Source organism: Neophocaena asiaeorientalis, unplaced genomic scaffold (assembly GCF_003031525.2).
Source record: "Neophocaena asiaeorientalis asiaeorientalis breed wild unplaced genomic scaffold, Neophocaena_asiaeorientalis_V1.1 scaffold527, whole genome shotgun sequence".
NCBI classification, from domain to species: Eukaryota; Metazoa; Chordata; class Mammalia; order Artiodactyla; family Phocoenidae; genus Neophocaena; species Neophocaena asiaeorientalis.
Genome location: NW_020173712.1, coordinates 421,170 through 443,311, shown reverse-complemented (window position 1 = coordinate 443,311; position 22,142 = coordinate 421,170). Strand labels below are relative to the sequence as shown.

General features: G+C 47.2%; 1 protein-coding gene across 1 annotated transcript; it reads left to right on the top strand.

The window, feature by feature from the left end:
- The first annotated feature begins 873 nt into the window (after positions 1–873).
- On the top strand, positions 874–21,274 carry C1QTNF2 (C1q and TNF related 2). The gene is made up of 3 exons (XM_024750635.1): positions 874–909; positions 16,601–16,853; positions 20,646–21,274. The coding sequence occupies exons 2-3, from the start codon at positions 16,610–16,612 to the stop codon at positions 21,257–21,259; spliced, it is 858 nt and encodes a 285-aa protein (XP_024606403.1). The 5' UTR covers positions 874–909; positions 16,601–16,609; the 3' UTR covers positions 21,260–21,274.
- The last annotated feature ends 868 nt before the right edge of the window (positions 21,275–22,142 follow it).

Genomic DNA, 22,142 nt, shown 5'->3' with positions numbered 1-22,142 from the left:
ACACACGATTCCTAATCACTCTCAAGTACACGCACATTCAGTACACAGGAAGAGGTACTCTGTTATAAGCTGTCATGCCCACAGCACAACCCCTAGATCCACAGCGAGATGAATGCTCATGTACGAGCAACACACATGCCCCTTCAAATACATGCACACACATACCCACGCACTTGCAAACGCCTGGGTAACAATCACTCTCGTGCACAGAAAATTTCAAATGCACTGACAAGTTCTATGCACAGAGCGATGCATCGACACACTCAAGTTGTTGCCGGAGCTAAAAGGTTTTTCCCAACCGATGCCCAAGAGAGCGCGCCTCGCTGCGGGCCGGCCCACGTGACCCGGCGGAGAGCTCTCCCGCCCATGACGGGATGGGAAAAGTATGCCCGGGGCGGGAGCCGGCTGAGCTGCAGCTACGGAAGGCGGGACGGCCCAGAGCTTCGTGGCTGCAGACCCGTCTGGACGTGGCCGGCGGCGCTGAGGGTAAGTGTCTGCGCGGTCTGCCCAGTCCGCACCTCCGCCACCCTCCGGCAGGGATGGAAAGTGCGGGAGGGGAGGGGGGATACGCGGTGCTGGCGCGGGTAGGAGGAGGTGGGAGGGAGGGTACTGCCAACACCCCCTCTTTGCAGGCCGGGCAGCCTTATGAATTACAACATGAATTGACATTTATTGAGCGCTTACCGTGTGCCAGGCTCTGTGCTCAGAGGTTTTATCATTGATAGTAATAGCTCGACCATTTGTCCTGCACCTATTTTGTGCCAGGCCCTGCCAGCCCTCCACTTAAGCTCTTTCGTTTCCATGACAACAGGTTATCACCACCTGCAGAAGGGGCACCGGGCTCAGAGACGTTAATGACTTGCTCAGGTTGCACAGCTAGTAGTTGGTGGTAAAGGGATTTGAAGCCTGGTAAGTCTGAGCCCAATACCCGAGCTAACAATCATAGTTACTTATCAAGTGCATTATCTAATTGACTCTTGACAACATTTCTTTAATCAAGTATATCACACAGACAGGCAAGCTGAGATGTGCACCCATTTCTTCACAACTCTCTTCACTCTCCCTCCCCACTACTTGTCTCCAAGCCTTGTCTTATTTACTTTGTTTTTATTTCTCCATCCCCACTGCCACTGCCACTGCCCTATTCCAGGGCTGTTCCTCTCAACTAAACGGTTGCACTGGCTCCCTGCAGCCTCCCAGCCCAGGCCTCTCGCCTAAAGCCTGAATCCTTTGCACAACCTCAGTGCAATGGTCCTCTACCCTTTGACTGCAAAACTCTCCTGCGTGGAACCCTTCAAGGGTCACCTCCTTAGACTGGCCATCTCCCAGAGAGCCCACTGAACCAGCAGCAATAGCAACGACAGTGTCCTATATGTGCCAATCCAAGGCTGATGCTCAGTTAGTGTTCCAAGTCCTCTCTGCTCCTCCATTTCTGCCCTCCCATCTGCACAGCTTTTCTCTGATTCATTCCGTTATCTGGTAATCACATCCAGTATGCTCACTTTCAACTGCCGCTCGGCAAACCTTCCACACTTTCCAGAACCTCACTACTGCCCTTCATTCTAATACATCCAGAGCAGCACAGGCTTCCTTTCTTCCCAGATGTCTTACTTCTCCCCATCCCCTAGCAGGGACACAGCCTTGACCGTCTTCCAATCCTTAAGCCTTCAGGTTACCTTTTGTTTTAAATGATACAAAACTGACAATGCTTACCTTAAAAAATTCACACAGTACAAAAAGGTGGAAAGTGAAAAGTAAAAGGTCACACACTCCTTCCCAATTCTGGGAGGTAACCCCTTTAACAAGATGTGTGTCCTTTCAGGAATTTCCCCCACAAACATACATACACATCTCTATTTATCTGTGTCTATCTTGTTTAAACTCAAGGATAAATCGTACTTGACATTCCCTGCTGCAACTTGCTTTTTCACTTAACAGTGTACACTGGCCATCTTTCCATATGTGCGTATACTTTGTTCCCGTGTACAGTGTGTCATTACACAAATGAATTGAGATTTCTTTCACAAGTCTGGGGCATCTCAAACCTACTCTGCCTCCATCAAATATTCAGCAAATTCCCCCAAGAAGTTACTTCTTTCTCTGCAAATCCCTCCATTCTTCCCTATCTTGCTATTCCTCCTCTCATCTTCACCTGCAGATTGGACACAGATGACTGGACCTTCTTTCCTACAGTCCCAGTGTCTGGTGCTTTCTACTCCTGAATGTTCACCATGGGGCAACACAGACCCTTTATATACTCACAGCTTCCCCCACTCCTTCCTCCAGGTCAGAGGACTGCCAAGCTGGCTTTACCTCCATGAGGCGAACTCCTGCATAAGTCAGATTTCTGTTAATCAAATTCTAATCTAGGTTTACTTTTGAAGGGAATTCTATGCCAAATCTTTTTTCAAGGAAATAATCTTCCTTTGGATTTGTGCATTGCTGTAACTGGCTTACTTCTATAACACACACACGCAGCTGCCCTGTTAGTTAAGGCTTTATGTGCATGGGTCCTGTGCCCAAGCAGAGGGGCCGTGATAGAGGGGCACGAGCCCTGGGCCCTGAATCAACAGGCTTGGGTTACATCCCAGCTTTGACCTGGGAAAAATGACTTCACTTTTCTGAGTTCTGTATTCTCTCCTGCCAAATGGGGATGATAGCATCAGCCTCTTAGAACTGTGGGGAGAATTAAAGGAGAAAACGAACATCAGAGCTTTGAAATAAGAACATACACGCAGAACAAACACATGGAGAATACCCTCTTCCTCTAGATCATACGCCAACAAAGGCCATGCATGATACATAAGTGAACAGGATGCATGACATTTAGGAGTGGTGAAGACTTGACACTGAAGAATATAGGTCCTGTGTATTACTTTGCTAGGGCTGCCATAACAAAGTCACAAAGACTGGGTGGCTTCAACAACAAAAATGTATTTTCTCACAGTTCTGGAAGCTAGAAGTCCATGATTAAGGGGATGGCAGATTTGGTTTCTTCTGAGGGCTCTCTCCTTGGCTTTCAGATGGCCACCTTCTGACTGTGACCTCACATGGCTATCCCTTGGTCTGGGTGTCATGTCCTAATCTCCTCTTCTTATTAAGATACTAGTCATATTGGATTAGGGCCCATCCATATGACTTTGTCTGACCTTAATTACCTCTTTAAAGATCTCATATCTAAATACAGTCCCACTCTGGGCTTCTGGGGGTTAGGACGTCAACATATGAATTCTGGGGAAACACAATTCAGCCCATAACACCTTGTCCAAGAGGTAGCCAATTGTTGCCCTGCCAGAATGCTGCAGATCCTCCAGATTCTCAAGAAAAGCTGGAAATCTTTTTTTTTATTTGAAGTATAATTGAGTTATGATATTAGTTTCAAATGTACGACACAGAGATTCAATATTTTTACACACTACAAAATAATCACCACAATAAGTCTAGTTACCATCTGTCACCATATAAAGTTATTACAATATTATTGACTGTATTCCCTATGCTGTACATTACATTCCTGTGACTTATTTATTGTATAACTACAAGTTTGTACCTCTCACTCTCCATCTGTTTCACCCATCTTCTCCCTTACCTCCCCTCTGGCAACCATCTGTTTGTCCTCTGTATCTCTGAGTCTGTTCTGTTTTATGTTTGTCCATTTGTTTTGTTTTTAAGATTCCACATGTAAGCGAAATCATATGGTATTTGTCTTTCTCTGTCTGACTTATTTCACTTGGCATAATACTCTCTAGGTCCATTCTAGGTCCATCCATGTTGTCACAAATGTCAAGATTTCATTCTTTTTTATGGCTGAGTGATATTCCATTATATATATCTTCTTTATCCATTCAGCTATAGATGGACACTTAGGTTGCTTCCATATCTTGGCTATTGTAAATAGTGCTGCAATGAACATAAGGGTGCATGTACCTTTTCAAATTAGTGTTCTTGTTTTCTTCAGATGTGCATTTTCCCAGAAGAGCAATTTCTGGACCATATGGAATTTCTATTTTTAATTTTTTTAGGAACTTCCTTACTGTTTTCCATAGTAGCTGCACCAATTTACATTCCCTCCAACAGTGCACAAGGGTTCCCTTTTCTCCACATTTTGGCCAACACTTATTTGTTGTCTTTTTGATAACTGCCATTCTGACAAGTGTGAGATGATATCGTGGTTTTGATTTGCATTTCTTTGATGATTAGTGATGCTGAGCATCTTTTCACGTGTCTGTTGGCCATCTTTAGAAAAATGTCTATTCAGGTCTTCTGTCCAATTTTTATCAGGTTGTCTTTTTGCTGTTGAGTCGTATGAGTTCTTCGTATATTGTGCACATTAACTGTTTATCAGATGTATTGTTTGTAAATATCTTCTCCCATTCAGTAGGTTGTCTTTTCATTTTGTGGATACTTTCCTTTGCTGTGCAGAAACTTTTTAGTTTGATGTAGTCCCATTTGTTTATTTTTACTTTTGCCCTTGGCTGAGGAGGCATATTAAAAAAAAATATTGCTAAGACCAATATCAAAGAGCATACTGCCTATCTCGTCTTCTAGGAGTTTTATGATTCCAAGTCTTTAATCCATTTTGAGTTTATTTTTGTACATGGTATAAGAAAGTGGTCCAGTTTCCCAACATCATCTATTGAAGAGGCTGTCTTTGACCCATTGTATATTCTTGCCTCCTTTGTCATAGATTAATTGACCATACAACTGTGGGTTTATTTCTGGGCTCTCTATTCTGTTCCATTGATCTAAGTGTCTCTTTTTGTGCCGGAACCATACTGTTTTGATTACTGCAGCTTTGCAGTATTGTTTGAAATCAGGGAGCATGATACCTTCAGCTTTGTCCCCCTTTTTCAAGATTGTTTTGGCTATTGTTTTGGGGTCTTTTGTGTTTACACACAAATTTTAGGATTATTTGTTCTAGTTCTGTGAAAAATGCCATTGGTATTTTGATAGAGATTGCAATGACTCTGTAGATTGCCTTGGGTAGTATGGTCATTTTAACAATATTAATTCTTTCATCCGTGAGCATGGTATATCTTTCCATCTGTTTTCTTTCATCAGTGCCTTACAGTTTTCCAAGTACAAGCCTTTTACATCCTTGGTTAGATTTATTCTAGGTATTTTATTTTGAAATCTTGATTTTAACATAAAATCTCCCAAATTTTACATTGGCAACAATTTCAAACGTTAAAAAACAACAACAACAACAAAAAAAAAACCAGAAGCATGGTGCAGTCTATGGTTTGCATAAGGTCATTGATAAGCCAGCTGGTCACCCCTTGTCTAGATTATAACTTCCTCGGTGGCAGGACCATCTTCCATAGTTCTCAGCCAGAGGTCCTTGCACATTACAATCTTAACAAAAATCTGATCACTGAATGACAAAATTCCAATTTTACATCCTTGTTTAAAGTAGGGCACACCCGTAGAAATCCTGCACCTTTGCATTCATGCCATGCTGTAAAATCACCTCAGCTGTTACAACTGCCTTCGGTGCCATTTATCCCAAAGCTCACAACTGTTCAACTCCTCACAAGCTCACTGTTCTCACCATTTTACAGATGAGGAAGCAGCAGACCCAGGCCTGCTCATTATTCGTTCTCCCATTATATCTCTCATTGTTTTCATATAGTGCAATTATATCAGAATAACACTACTACTACTGAGTGCTTACTGTGGGCTGTTACTGAATGGTCCTATTTAATATTCACAGTTACTCTATAATGGAAGTATGAGCAATCAAATTACTCATGGAGACATTCCTCAAGACCTCACATAATTCAAACTGGTGTAATTCAATACAGCTGAAGGATGGCAGGTATTTCTGTTCACCCATGAGAATTTCTGTTTACCTATTGGAATAGCCTTGCAAGGTTGTTGACAAACGTTCACACATAAAGTGAAACAATAAATTTTTTTATACCATGCTATTTCTAATTCAAATGATTCAAATAAGACGATACACATTGCTTTTCCCATTTCACAGACAAGAAAACTGAGAGATTAAATAACTTAACAGAGATCAAACAGCTAGAAAATGACTCTTAACCATTACTTAACCACCAGCTCAGCTCTGTGCTCTCGAAGGCTAGCATTGTGTCAGATCTTTAGAGTTACCCTGAATGCCCATCACAGCCTGACTGGAAGTGACTCCATGGAAACCAGCAAGCCCAGGGAAGTCAAGGAAAACTTAGCGGGCTTCCCTGGTGGTGCAGTGGTTGCAAGTCCGCCTGCCGATCCAGGGGACGCGGGTTCGTGCCCCGGTCCGAGAGGATCCCACATGCTGCGGGGTGGCTGGGCCCGTGCGCCATGGCCACTGAGCCTGCACATCCGGAGCCTGTGCTCCGCAACGGGAGAGGCCACAACAGTGAGAGGCCCGCGTACCGCAAAAAAAAAAAAAGAAAAAGAAAAAACTTAGCTTTTTCTCCCCAGCCCTTCAGAGTTCAGACTCTGTTCCTCCCCCTCAGTTCCTGGATCTTCAAGCACAGTCCTTTCTACACCTTTCCAAGGAATCATCTAACCCCCAAATTTCCTTCCCCTACCTTCTGTATGGTCCTGGATGCTCCTCAGGGGAGCCTGTATCAAAGAGAAAAGAGGAGCAAGGCTTGCTTTCTCTCCTGGTATAGGTAGGCCAGGTGGGACCCTCAGTATAACCAGATGGTGTGCCCTTTAAAAGCAGCAACCACATCTTTTCATCTTCAGATCCCCAGTATCTGGCCTCCAAGGCAATAAGAATAAGCCACACCATTTATTAGGCAGTCTTTCCAAGCCATGGTACCAAGTACCTGCATACGTGATAGCCCATTTGGCCTCCTGTCACTTGATGAGATAAACACTCTCCCATTGATTCACCTATCTCTGTACTGTGGAGCCTGAACAAACCAAGTGGATCAGGGGTACAGGGCCAAGCCAGACACCCTCATCCTTCCCTCAGGACGGAACGGCAGGAGTGAAGGCCAAGCCTCCCTAGGCATCTCCTTTGGTAGCAACAGACAGAAATAAAACTCAAACTATCTTACCTGAAAATGGAGAATTTATTAGGAGCCTACAGGGGCCTCCACCTGAAATGCCACAGGACTCATGGAGGAGATCAGGGTGTTTTTCCGTTGGCTGAACTGCTGTTGGTGACAATTTTAAACAAGGTCTGAATTTTTGTATCATGTTTTGCTTTCAACATCCATCATCTTGTTTGCTTTTCAGAAGGACAAATAATAGCTAATGCTTTTATATCTCTTCCATATGGCAGGCCTTACTCTAGGAAAATTAAATCCTCATAAAAACCTTCTAAGGTAGGTACTATTATTATCGTCCTCATTTTGGAGAGGATGAGGATGAGGGAGAGAAGATAAGTAACTTGTAGAAGGTCCCACAGCTAGTTGGTGGGATTTCAACTCCAGCAACTCTGCTTCCATCTAATACAATACCCACCGTGTGGCTATCAAGCACTTGAAACGTGGCCAGTGCTGCAAGTGTGAGATACACACTGGGCTTCGAAGACTTAGTGGCACTTAAAGAATGTAAAATGCCTCAACAATTTTTACATTGATTACATGTTGAAATGATGATATTTGAGATATACCGGGCGAAATAACATATGAAAATTAATTTCACCTGCTTCTTTTTACCTTTTTCACGTGGCAGTGAGACCGCTTAAAATGACACATGCGTCTCACATCCTCCTCCTATTGGGCAGCGCTCTGGTCGGCCACTTGGAGGCCGGCCCTCAGGAGAAGCTGGATACAGGGCTCTGAACACCCTCGGGCCTCCTCGCCCGTCTTCACACCCCACACGTCAGCTGCCTGCTTCTCTCACTGCGGTCGTTGGTCTCCAGGGCGGAAAACAGCTGTGGGCAGGTCCAAAGCTTGACGGCTTTGGCTTCAGCCGCCCGGGAGCCTGACTCTAGCCCTCACTTCGAGGACTTAAGTCCCAAGTGAAGCAGCCAGGGACCCAGAGGGTAGGCTCCACGCCCACCACATCACATGCCACGCGTGTTGGTGTGTAAGAGTTTGGGCGTATCTGTCAGAAAGTACACCTTGGTGGCGGTAACGCAGGGCCCAGCACGCTGACTTCCGCGGTGCCGTTCGAGTTCCCGCTGAGACAAACCTCGCGAGATCCTGGCTCCCGCTCCGTCATTAGGTCTTGCTTTGGTATTGGACCTCTTTATCTAGACTGAGCCAAAAACAGGGGCACGGGGGTGGGGGGAGGAGAAAACAGCAGATCAAATATTTTCTGAGGCCTCTTGGCAAGTGGGCCCCATGACTTTTAATCCTCTGTATGTAGACTCAGTGCTGGAGTGTTTCCAAATGGGCATCGGTCTCCAGATCCCAGGAAAGGGGGCTGGCTCCGTGAGCACTGCGGGGGGAGCGGCAGCCAGACCCTTTCTCCTCCCATTGGCCTCTGTCAGCTTCTCAGAGGAGCTGTTTCCAATTTGCTTCTTGGAATTCAGGGAGGGCATGGGGTGTTTTCGGAAATTTCGCTTCCCATCAAAGCGAATTTTCAGTGAGCTTCATCTGCGAGCAAGCGTCACCCCAATCCCATCACCAGCCCTTTCCTTTTAACTGCAAACGCAGGGAGAATTGCCCGGCTGCATCAGGCTCAGGTGTCCTCCACCTGAAACACTCCAGGGGCTCCTAGTGGGAGGTCAGGACTGCACGCTGTTAGTTCCGCTGCAGTTGGTGGCAGTTACGATTATTAACAAGGCTCTAACTTTCGTATCGTGTTCTGCTTTCAACATTGGTTATCTAGTTTGATTCTCAGGAGAACTCTGTAAGGCAGATGGGGTGAGGGTTATGATCTCCATCTTACGGGTGAGAAAATGAGGCCTGGCTAGGAGGAAATGACTTTTTCCACGTGGCCAGTGAGTTATAAAACCAGGCCTGGGACCCACATGTTCTGAATCCAAGACCAGTGTTCTCCTTGGGTTTCCCTCAGTAGCCAAGTGTGGTTTCATCATCCTTTTGCTCCCTTTGCTCTTTTGTTACACGAGTGACCATTTCATTCAAGGCCATTGAACAGCTGTGAGTTGAGCTCTTACTGTGGGCAGGGCAGACCCTGTGCTAAGCTGTGGCCATAACAGAGAGCAAGACAGGCAGGGCCTCTGCATTCCTGGACCTTCCACTCCAGGGCGAAGACAGACAACAGAAAGTTAATGAGCCAAGGAACAAAAAATGTATAATCACAACTCGGGCCAAGTGCTTTGGAAGGAGGACCAGGGTGGTCTGAGCAAACAAGCAGGGGTGGGCCTCTCTGAGGAAGTATTAGCCCTGAGACTTGAAACATGGGGCAGGCAGCTATCTGACGGCTTCTGAGGGAGAGGGTTACTGTGTCACACTCGGGGCTAGAAGCTTTGAATACATTATCTTATTATTCCTGGATGAACTCCATGAGGTAGGTATACTATTATTCCATTGGATATAGTTGAGGAAACTAAGTGGCTGTGTTTCCCACAGCTCTTAGTCACTGAGTGAAACACCATCCCTACCTGTCAGTGTGTCCATCCTCATAACCAACAGGTCAAATTTATTTGAGCACAATTTATATCTTCCGGTCTCCAAGGGAGATTGTGCAGAACTCAGGCTCAGCCACGTTGCTCAAGGCCCAGACAAGTGTCCCTGGAGTTTCCACATTCCGGTAGAGGCATTGAGAGACCCATATTCGCCCTGCTGGCCCTTCTCAAATCACAGTCTGAATAGAGGGCCCTTGGGAGGGAACCAGGGGTTCATGTCCTGAGAGCTAAGGGCAAGAGCAAGGAGGAGGAAGGCTCCGCCTCCGACAGGGGACCTCAGGCTGGGGCCCTTTCAGCGTCTAGTGTTTTCCTAGAACCCTTGTCTTTACGAAGCATGAGCTACTTAACTCAGAGATGAGGAACCCAGGGACTGGGTAAATTAAAACCAGACTAAAGAACTTCATCCCAGCTTAGCACCTCCTGATTCCATTTTGGGGGTTGAGCCAAGTAACATTTTTTTCCCCTCAGCAGGAAAGCAGGCAGCCTTCCCTGGTCAACTTACACCAGCAAGGACAATTTAGGAACTAAGATAGTTTTTTTAAAGGTGAAGAAGGACTAATGCTTATTTTTTCTTATCAATTGAACAGACATTTATGGAGTACCTGCTGTATGCAAAATATTCTGCAAGCCCCCTCCCTGGAATGGGAGTAGGGGCCCTGTGCTCCAGGAGGTCAAAGGAAGGAGGGATTAGAATTGGATCGGGTTTGGGTTAGAAAAACTGGGGAAAGGAGAAAACTTCTTTGAATCCAGGGGTATCAGGGCCCTTTTGGATTTAGGCCACAGCCTTGTTTTCTCTTCACCGTGAATTTTCTTCAGGGCGGAGTCTGGGTCTCAAACACGCATTAACCAAGCAAATATTTCTTGAATACCCACTGTGAGCAAAGAAGTTGGAAGCCCTGGGGATATAGCTGGTGTCCCTGCTCCCATGGGGCTTCCATTTTAACGGGAGAGGCCCAGTAAGTGGGCAAGCAGACAAATGCAGTGAATACAGGCGAGATGTAAGGGCTGGAAAGACAGGACAAGGAGCTGGGCTCCAAAGGGAGAGCTGTCTGAGAGGAAGGCCTTGGAGGAAGTGACATTTAAACTGAAACACAATAGATAAAGAGCCAGCATGCCAAGAGGGTGGGCCCCCGGGTTGCAGGCAAAAGGGTGAAATGGAGCTTCGCCTGAAATGGGGGGGAGTGCAGGAAGAGAGGGGAAGAACCAGGGTTAGGATGGAGGCAGGGGGCCATTTCCTTTAGGGCCGCATCAAGGGTTTGCTATGTGCAGCCAGCAGCCACTGGAGCAAGACCGTCCAGGAAGTGATGTGGCTGAGTTATGTTTGTAAAGGATCTCTCTGGCTTGGGCTTGGAGAGTGCCAGTGGAGGCAGCAAGAGACAAGGCTGGAGGCTCTCGACGGCTCTAAGCAAGGAATGAGGTGATGAGGCTGAAGGGGAGGTGCTTTGTACACCCTGGTCTTTTGGTTCACACCCCGTTAATACTCCAAAGGGGCATCCCAATGGTGGGATGTCAGGGCTCAGAGGCTGCTCCCCATCACCTTGGCTAAACCACGTGTGGGCCTCTCAAAGGACAGGAGGTTTCCTCAAGCATCAATCTCAAGTACCCTGAAGGAGAAAAAGCATCACTTTTACATTTTCTTAACCATGTATTTTATATGATATAATAAAAGATGAGGCATCAAAGAAATTTCTCTGTTGCTGTGTGTGGCTTTGGCCTATGCTTCAAGGTCTCTTCTGTAATTTCAGATATTTAGGAAGAAAAATCCAAAAAACACTGACATAATGGAAAGCATTTGGGCGTTAAGGTCTGCCAAACCCAAGTTCAAATGTAACTTCTGCCATGAACAAGTTGTTTAAACATGAGCAAATTTACCTCTCTGAGCTTCAGTTTACTTTTCTATAAAACAGGAAAAAAAAAAATAGCAGAGAAGGGAACAAGGCATAGTACATTACATATAGTCTTCAGAGCCCCTCAGACACACGTTCGAATGTTCTCCCCAGTACTCGAATTGTGTGATTTGGGGTAAAATCATTTCACTTCTCAGGCCCTCTGTTTCTTTTTTTTTTTTTTTTTAATATTTTATTTATTTATTTTGGCTGCATTGGGTCTTAGTTGTGGCACACGGGATCTTCGTTGAGGCATGCGAGATCTTTCTTTGCAGCATGCAGGCTTCTCTCTAGTCGTGGCACGCGGGCTCCAGGGTATGTGGGCTCGCGGTTGAGGCTCGCGGGCTCAGTAGTTGTGGCGCGCAAGCTTAGCTGCCCCGCGGCATGTGGGAACCTAGTTCCCCGACCAGGGATCGAACCCATGTCCCCTGCATTGGAAGGCAGATTCTATACCACTGGACCACCAGGGAAGTCCCCAAGCCTCTGTTTCTTCCTCTGAAAAACAGGACTATAAGTTTACTGCCTTCATAGGGTTTATTGTAAACTTCAAATAAAATAATTCCAATAAAGAGCTTTGCACAGTGCCTGGAAGTTTGTAGGTGTCCAGTTAAGTCAGTTTGCTTCTGCCTCAGTTTCCCTGTCAGTAACCAATGAGGTTGGCTTAAATGGCCCGTTGGGGCTCTCTTCAAGTTTGTCATTCTAAGTTTATTTTTAAGCCCCAGCAAGAGTTCACCTGTCTGGATGCCTTGCAGCCTTGGCCCCCCTCCAAGCCCTCATCCCCAGGTTTTTTCACCACTGTGGTGTGGAGAGTAGGCTGGGAGCAAGGCTATTTGGAGCTGGTTTTTTCAGAGGTGCCCCGGAGACAAGGAGACACTCTGCTCCCTCCCTCTAGGTTTGGAACCAGAACCTAGTCTCCCCGCCTTTATTTCCAAAACAGTTCCTGGCTCGAGCTGCTTCAGGAACCTCCAGGCTCCAGCTCTGAGAAATCCCTTCCTCCCTGCGTGTTCCAGAGCCTCCGCCCCGCCACTGGGGCCCACCCTGGGCCAGCATCACTAAGCAGGATCACTCAGTGAGCCCCCCTCTCAGCTCACTTCCTCCGCCCTCCCTCCCTCCCTTGTCCCAAATATTCGCAGGTTGCAACTTTCCAAACTATTTCAAACCTGCTTTGAGAAGTCGGTTTCTCTTCTGGGGCCCCAGATGTGTCCCAGCTCACAAGTAACACTAAGACCAGTTTTGTAAGATTCTCATCAAGTAGACAAGGGAAGGAGATGGAGATTCCTGGGGCCTGGGGAGTGCCTAGGACAGTTTTCCAAAGTCCATCATGCATGTAACTTCCACGGAGTTTGCCTCCCACCTCCCACTATCACATATGCAGCCCATGTGGAGCCCAGGTGGCACCAAAGGTGAGACTTCTTCCTGTCCCCCAGTGCGGGTGTAAGACTGGCTGGACCACCTGCCCCCCTTCTCAGCTCACCTCTTTCCAGGCTGAAGGAACGAGGGGAAGGAGAAGTAAAGGGACAGACAGCAGGGGGATTCTTGTCTCTTGGCAGGAACAGGGCTAAGCTCCTCGGCCCTTCTGGGCCTGGCAGACAGGGATGTCTCTTTTGTTGGGGGCCTTCTGCGGGGCTCCTTGGCGGTTCCCAGGTTGAGCCCTCTGACTGTAACAGCCGTGAAGCGGGCCACCACACTTTCTTTTGCCGGCAAGTCCAGGCCTCACCCTCAGCTTCTGGTTTTCGGGTATCCACCCTGCATGGTTATCACTGCTGGGCCCCTCACTTTCTGTCCTGGTGCCTCCAGCTCAGGCCGGCTGGGGCTGCGGAATGTCTGGCACCTTCTGTCTACCAGGGAAGGCAGGCGAGAAGGCAGGCGAGAAGGCAGTCAGCAACTGAGAGCTCTCTCTTCCCCCTTTCAGGCAGCAACCAGCCACTTTCCCACCCACCAGCTTCCAGAGGCAAGGCTCAGATTCATTTCCACGCCTCCTCCCCTTCCCCACCACACGGGTTGCATTTTATTCAGTAAAATCCAAGAGTGCCCAGAGTTCTGGAATGAGCTCTCAGACTCTTCCTTTGTCATTTCTTCACTTGGCCTGACCTCTCAATTGAGCATATAGCCTCTCGTGAGTCCCGGTGCTCAGGTGAGAATTTTGATTTTAAACACCCTCCTTCCCTGACCCACTAAGTCTTTCTTTGCACCCTCTCCCGAGGGCTAGATACCCAGACCTAACCTGTGCCCCTGTCAAGTCCCTTTCTTTACGTTGTGCCACAGGCCTTCCTTGCATCCTAGCAGATGCTCTGTCCCAGGGTCCCTGGCGCTGTGGCCCTGTCTGGGGGGTTCCAAGGTTTCCATGCTTATTTGTGGAGCCTTGCTCAAGATTCTTTAATAATGGGTGTGCACTGCCACAGAAGACAGTGTTCTTTGTGCAAAAGGGATATTAGAAAGGGGTATAGAGGCATGAAAAATGTACTATCACCAAACGGAAACTTTTTTCTTCAATTCATCAGGATTACAGAAACTGAAAAGACAATAACTTTGTTACTATGTGATGTCATGTTATTTAAGGCAGTATCTGGTACTAGATCATCTCTACCTAGCCAGGGACACCTCTGTGACCTTTATTCTCTGAGGTCCAGAGAAGGAAAGTAACTTATCCAAAGTCACCGGGTTGGTGAGCCTTGGAGCTGGAACTAGACCAGGCCCCCGAGTGGCCGCACAGCGCTGTGCTGTGGTCTCCCCTCCTCTCCCTGGCAGGGGAGGCCTGGTCTTCTCTCGCCTTCATCTGTTCCCAGGGTTAAAGATTTGGAGGGGTCAGGAGGAAAGGTAGAATCGGCCTGTTTCCAGAGGTGGCGCAGTGGTCTGGACGGGCTCCCAGGCCTCAGGCAAAGCAGCATGTGAAGGGAAGGGAGGTTGGGGGCCCAGGAGGGAACTGTGAGCTCCAAGGGTGAGACCTGAGCGGTGGTCCTCCCCTACTGCCAGTGCCACGGCTGCGGGGAGCCCCCTCATGCCTGAAGGCTGTGATGAGGCAGCTGAAGGCTGTGTGGGAACGGAGAAGCCAGCAAGACTTCATATCTAGTAAGAGAGGGCCAAGTGGAGTCTGAAAGTCTCAGTCAGCATCAGAGGTGAAGGGGCTTAGAAATCATCTAGTCCAGTGGTCCTCAAAATGCGTCCGTGAACCGACAGCATCAGTGTCCCTCACATACCACATAATAATGCAAATCTTCCAGCCGCAACGCAGACCTACCATATCACAAACTCTGGGGGTGGGACCCAGCAGTCTGGGTTTGGACAAGCCCTCCAGGTGGATCTGATGCATGCTCGAGTGTAGAAACCAACCCCTTATTTTTCAGTGGGGGGAACTGAGGCCCAGAGAGGGAAAGGGGCTTGCTTAAAGTCACAAAGCCAGTTACCACTTCAGAGCTCACCCTAGAGGCAAGAAGTCATACCTGGAATGTTCTCTCTCCTGGTTTCATTCCAGGGAGAGAGGCTGTTGGTCACCAAGTGACTGAGCCAGTTTGTTGAGAGATCTTGAACAAGTGGCTTATTTCTGCTCTGGACCTTGGCTTCTGCAACTTCCCGGTGAGGGGCTGGAGGTAGATAATGTCTGGGCACATAACACTCTGGTCTCTGGTGTGATCATGCCCCAGCCTTAAGGACATGGTGTGAAATTAAGACATATTGAGGCTTGCAAATTGTCCCCCAAAAAATTACATCCCACACGTCTTTTCCAGGAAGCTATTACACCAAATGTGCCACCAAAATGAGAGAGTGAAAAAATAAAATAAAATAAGAGAAAGACATGGGATTCGTAAAGCAGGAGATACAACGCAGGAGAGAGGCAAAGACAATTTCCATGATGGTTATAAAGGAAAATCTTGGGATGACAGCTTAGCATGTACAAAGGTTGGACAAAGAGAATGGAGGGCTCCAGGACTTATGTCTTTAGGAAAATAAATGGAAGAGGTAAATTATCTGATACGTTTGATAATGTAGAAAATAGTGGCGTAGAGAACTAAGCAAATAAAATTATTAATATCTCCAGTAAGAAAAGTGTGTATAAGAAAGGAGGTATAATTATAGTTCAGTGCTTAGCTTAGCAGTAAACAAGACACAATAATTCAGAGTGAATTTTGATTCAGTCAAAGATTATATCTGAACTGCACGGGGGAGAGAAAACAGGGTCCTAGAGTGACGGGAGAGGGCTGAATCCTCATCTGTCACATACAGGAGTTCAAAAGGAAATGTCCAAAATTGATAAAAAGAAACCATGTAAGCATATTGTCTTTTAATGTCAGTAAATGCCAGAAGAAATACCCAAAAGAGTTTGGAGCGGGGGAGGGTTGAGGGGTGGGTAGGAAGATCACACACAATTTTTCATTATAAGCTTTATGGTATTATTTGACTTTATAACAATGTGAGTGTATCATTTTTATTATTTTTTAACTGGGAAAAAAGAAAAAAAAAAAGCAGTGTAGCCTGAAGCAAAGCACACAAGCTCTGGATTTGCACAGCCTCATTCAAATCCCAGCCCTGCCAACTGCTAATTGCCTCACTTAGTCACGCTGTGAACTTCTCTGAGCCCCCATTTCCTCTCCGTATCTATTCGGTAAGGATGCGTATCTATTTACCGTATCTATTCGGTAAAGATTAAGTAACGTGTGGAAAACTCTTAGCCCAGGCCTAGTGCACAGGGAGCCCACCACAGAGGAGCTGTGCCCACGGCCCACCGGTGCTGCTGAGGCTTGGGGCACCTTCGCTCAGAGCTGACACCTCACTTCTCACCCACCAATGTGCTGCCCCAAATCCTCTGGGAGAGGCAGCCTAATTGCAAATCACCGCCTGCATTTGGAAGTATTGATAACTTGTAACTTTCCATTCATGCCACATATTTGAATGAAACCATGGATCGTTTCTCTCCATCCACAGCTCCTCCCCAGCAGCTGTCACTGGGCTGTCAGTCCTGCCACTCTGGAGCGTGACAGTGTGAGGACATGTGCCTCCCCTGCAGGAGCCCTCCCAAGGGTATTCTGAGTCCATGACTCAGCTCATCCAAATATGTCCTCAAGATGTGATGACACTGTCCAGCTACTTGTATGTGATGTGGGAGATAGGAAGGATCAGAAATGTAACTGTGTCTCTCCCAGATGCCCTCTCCTCCTCTTGATGCCTTTCTGACTGACCCCCAGTTAGCTCACAGCTCTCTTGCCTCCCATAGGTGACCACCATGATCCCCTGGGTGCTCTTGGCCTGTGCCCTTCCGTGTGCGGCCGACCCGCTGCTTGGTGCCTTCGCCCGCAGGGACTTCCAGAAGGGCTCCCCTCAACTCATCTGCAGCCTGCCTGGCCCCCAGGGCCCACCGGGCCCCCCAGGATCCCCAGGGACCTCAGGAATGGTCGGAAGGATGGGCTTTCCAGGCAAAGATGGCCAGGATGGCCAGGACGGGGACCGGGGGGACAGAGGAGAGGAAGGTAAGAAGCCCAGTGCCTGTCTCTCCTGTCCCCACCTGGGGTTGACAACATCTGACACGAAAGGGGTTTGCAAAGTTATGAAAACTAATGTGAATTCCATTTCATTGTAAACCAAATTAATGTGTCTTTAAAAAACAGAGCAGTATATTCTCTGGAAAGGAACAGTGAGCATCAGATCTTCTGTTCCTGCCCCAGCTGCACCGTTGATTTGCTGAGTGACTTTAAGCAAGTCTCCTGAAATATTATTCAGAACTCTTTCAGTCGCAAGTGACAGAAACCCAATTTATAGCCCCAAATGGAATTTATTGGCTCATACAACTAGTAAGTCCAAGAGCTGAGCTTCAGGAATAGCTGGGTCTAGGAGCTCAAATATTGTTGTCAAGGCTTTGCTTCTCTCGGTGTGTTGGTTTTGTTCTCATAAAGGTTGGAAGTTATGAAACGCCCACTGGTGGGCTCAAGCCTACCTCCTCATGGCTTGATCCACAGAGCAATTCTCAGGATGACTGAGTCTCCTTGATCACATGTGCATCCTGGACCAATCCCTTTGACTATGGAGGTGAGGTACCACCATTTGCTAGGACTGGGTCAAGTGCCCACCCCCTTGGTGTGTGTGAGTGTGTGGTGACGGCAGTTGGCCACTGTGACTGACAGCCTCCCTAGGACCACATGAAGTAGTGAAGGGCAGTTTCCCGAAGGAAGGGGTGCCAGGCAGGTAGCAGACAAGTTGGATACTGTCTACAGCCCTTCTCATCCTTGACATTCCTTATATCTCTGAACGCTTACCCTAGTAACCAAGCACTTTTCAGTGTCAGCAGCATCCCAAAGTGTACATTTCGAGCATTAGTGAAATCATAATTTTTATTTGTATGGCATTTTAACATTGACAAAGCACTTTTGAGTATGCTGCTCATTTGCTGGTATAGCAATACCATCCTATGGATGAGGTATTCTTATTATCCCCATGTTACAGATGAGGACACAAAATCAGAATGATTAAGTTGAGAACAGCACGTCGTAGCTGCAAGAACTTAAACTTTGTAACAAACCTGGATACCAATTTTGACAAATTACCTCGCCCGTCTCCAAACCTCAGTTTCCTCTTCTCTAAAATTGGGATTATAACAGGACCTACCTCACACGGGTGCAGTGAAGATGAAATAAAATAACATGTGAAGCACCTGTCTCAGAGTAGACATACAATAAATGGTAGTTGCCCCTTAATAGACATGCTGAGCTCACACCACAGGCTGGTAGCAGACTCCAAATCCAGGCCCTTTCCTACCAGATCAAATTAATTCCTCCAAAAGCACCTCCTTTCCAGAAGAATAACTATAAAAATAATGATAATGGCTTTGACTTAAGGGGGGTCAGAGTATGTCAGGCACTGGACAACATAGTTCCCATTTCCTGACCACGGTGATCAATTCGGATCTGAGCGTGTGCTCCAAGCAGAGCCAGCCAGAGTTTGCATGACATTTTATGACATGATCCATCATCCTTATGAACCCTAAGAGAAACAGGATATCTCTGCTCTTGACTTTCCCCACCTTGATTAAGAACTCTGAGGATGTAGGTTTGGGGCTGTTTTGGCTGTCTCTTCTGCCATGTATTGAGTCTCTGCTGAGAATTAAGCCAACACACCAAGGAAGGCAGTGTTGAGAGATGCAGAGTCCTGACACACATAACCCAGATAAAGCTGGGTCTTCCTGGGACCAGTCATAGGACAGGATAATCTCCAACCACCCTCCCCCTGACATACACACACAAACCCACCTCCAGAAAGGTCTTGACAAGTAAAAGTCAGCTTTTCCAGAAGTTTCTCAAAAAAGGAAATCAAAAAGGAAGCACACACCATAACACGTCATAAAACTTCCTTATCTATTTGTCTTCCCCAAAAACTCCAATCCAAAATCACCCCGTCTTTATTCCTCCTCTTCTCATGGTCCTTTCTCCCACCTTTCATTTATTTTCATTTTTTCAAAGAACAGCTTTTTGACCTTTCTTAGTTTTATTTTTTCCCCATTCCTTTTATTTATTTTTAATTACACGTATACTACACAAATACATTTTCATTGTAATATATTCAAACAGTATAAATAAAGCAAGATTTCTTCTTAATTCTTACCCCTCGTCATCCTCCTTTCATCCTCCAAAGGTAACCACTATTAATTGGTTAAATGTATAAGCTCCCCGGCCTCTTTCATATAGTTACATGTATGTATCATAATACCAAACACTTCCAGGCACTCAGCATAAGCAATCCGTTGCTGGAAACTAGATGTTCAGTGAGAAAATGCTATTTGGAAATCTATTTCCCGGTTACTTAAAATAGGAAAAACTTAAATGCATTACACGTTAACACAAAACTCTAAAGCACAGAAAAATCCCTGTATGTGTACAAGTAAGGAGCCAAGTACCTTGTTACGATGTGAAATACCTGCAACGTTACCTGCTGATCACCCAGTTTGTAGGATGGTTAACGAACACTTGCTCTGTGTGCTGTGATGCTAAGATACTGCTTAACACCTGGCAACCCCTCCAGCAGCAGGCTCCCTGACTGACATCTGGCATCTACCCACAGCTCTGCCAGTCTGCCAGTTGTATCAACCGTACCACCATTGTGTTTGGATGTGACTCCAGTCGTTACCCAGATACAGTTTGTATAAAATGTTGTATTGAGTTTGGGGGACATAAATATAAATGTTTCCCACATAATCATCAACCAAAAAATGTTGTATTGAGAGAAATGCACATTATTAGAGTATGGGTATTAAAAACCCAGAGGTGTTCTGCAGACACATATTACTGTGAAAACGTAATACTGTGAAAATGTTCTGCAGGCTATACCAAGTGTATTTAGCAAGTGTTTACTATGTGCCAGGCACTTAAATGGGTGTACAAATAGCGTTGTGGTTTCCTCTGAACAAAAAGAAGTTTCTGCCACCTGCTTGTTCCTCTTCACAGTGTAGTTTAGAGAAGTTTTCAAACAGTGCATGCAAATCTGCCTCATTTTTTAAACTCCTGCAGAGAATTGCACATAATGGATGGACCATCATTTTTCTCATTATCTCCCTTTGGTTGGGCATTTAGTTGTTCCTAGTGTTTTGCTATTGTAAGCAATGCTGCTGTAAAAACCCTTGCCCTTGGGGCTTCCCTGGTGGCGCAGTTGTTGAGAGTCCGCCTGCCAATGCAGACACGCGGGTTCGCGCCGCGGGCCGGGAGGATCCCACATAATGCGGAGCGGCTGGGCCCGTGAGCCATGGCCGCCGGGCCTGCGTGTCCGGAGCCTGTGCTCCGCAACGGGAGAGGCCACAGCAGTGAGAGGCCCGCGTACCGCAAAAAAAAAAAAAAAAAGCCTTGCCCACGTGGGCAGGGATCTTGGGCACTGGGCAGGGAGTTCACTAAGGTCAATGGTTTGAAGTCAAGAGGCTTCTTGCAATTCTTGTCTCAACCCATTACCAGCACAGCCGGGGGAAGGATTGACCTGGCAGACAAATCAGACTCTTCCTTAGAAGGCAGGACAAGGGGAGGGCGTGAATTGTTACAAGTTATTTTTGCCCTGATCCACATGATTCTGGAAGGTATGTGTCACATTCGCATTTTCCAGATAAGAAGGGAGAAGTGCCCCTGGTTGTACCATCAGGATTTGCACCCATTTCTATGCGACTCCACAGCCTTCATGTTCTTTCCCTTATCCAAAGGCTTGTGCTCTAAGGATGGAAAGCCCAGGCAAACGGCCTCTGCCTAGTTCTCTGAGGTCCCCTCCGTAACACCAGCTGCTCTGTCTTCCAGGTTCACCTGGCCGGACAGGTAACCGGGGAAAGCCAGGACCAAAGGGCAAAGCAGGGGCCATTGGGCGGGCCGGCCCTCGCGGCCCCAAGGGGGTCAGTGGTGCCCCAGGAAAGCATGGCACACCGGGCAAGAAGGGGCCCAAGGGCAAGAAGGGGGAGCCCGGACTCCCGGGCCCCTGCAGCTGCGGCAGTGGCCACGCCAAGTCAGCCTTCTCCGTGGCAGTGACCAAGAGCTACCCAAGGGAACGGCTGCCCATCAAGTTCGACAAGATCCTGATGAACGAGGGCGGCCACTACAACACATCCAGTGGCAAGTTCGTCTGCGGCGTGCCAGGGATCTACTACTTCACCTACGATATCACGCTGGCCAACAAGCACCTGGCCATCGGCCTGGTGCACAACGGCCAGTACCGCATCCGGACCTTCGACGCCAACACGGGCAACCACGATGTGGCCTCGGGCTCCACCATCCTGGCTCTCAAGCAGGGTGACGAGGTCTGGCTGCAGATCTTCTACTCAGAGCAGAATGGGCTCTTCTATGACCCATACTGGACCGACAGCCTCTTCACGGGCTTCCTCATCTATGCCGACCAGGACAACCCCAATGAGGTGTAGACAGGCCAGTGCTGGGTCACCGAGGAGGGCACCAGCTCCTGAGCTTGGGCTTCCAGAGCAAGACCCCTAAACTGTCTGTTGGGAACTGGAAGTTGGGAGCTTCTAACCTCTGGCCGACCTCCTCTGCCCCTCTGTTCCTCCACCATTAAATCCAAGCTTTTTAATTCATCCTTCCATCTATCCATTTGCTAATTTTCTTAATATGTACTATGTGGCGGGCACTGTGCTACACTCCAGAAGGTACCTCAGTGACAAGACAGATGGTGGTTCTCTCCTCGTGGGGCTTACATTCTAATGGGAGAAAAAATTTACAAACAAACCAACAAATAGTATAATTATTGTGGCAAGATGGAGATGCACATGCCATGGTTGAGAGTAATAGAAAGAACAGGAGACAGGGAAAAGGGTGAAATTGTTTTTTTAGATATCATCTTTTGGGGTTTACTTACATAAAGTCTACAAATCTTAACTGGACAGCTCAATGAATTTTCACATATGTACACACCTTGTCACCTCCATGTAGATCAAGAACAGAATATCTCCAGCCCCCCCCCACCCAACTCCTCAAGGCTCTCTGAAGTCCCCTCCAAGTCAGTACCAAGAAGAAGTTAATTTTTAAGCTGGGCCCTAAAACAGGAGATATAGCAAGGCAAAGGGGGAGGGGTGTCCTGGCAGAAAGAGCGGCAGGTGTGGAGGAAAGAGCTTGGCACACCTGTGGAACTGGCTGAAGGCCAGAGGGATGGGTGAGTGAGAAAGGAGATAGGGACCTGAGGTGCGAGGCTGGAAGGTTACACGGAACCTCACAGGTCGTGGCAAAGAGTTCATTCAGCTCAAGAAAGCAGGAGTGAGCGTGACAGTCATACAGGGATAACCTTGAATCTGC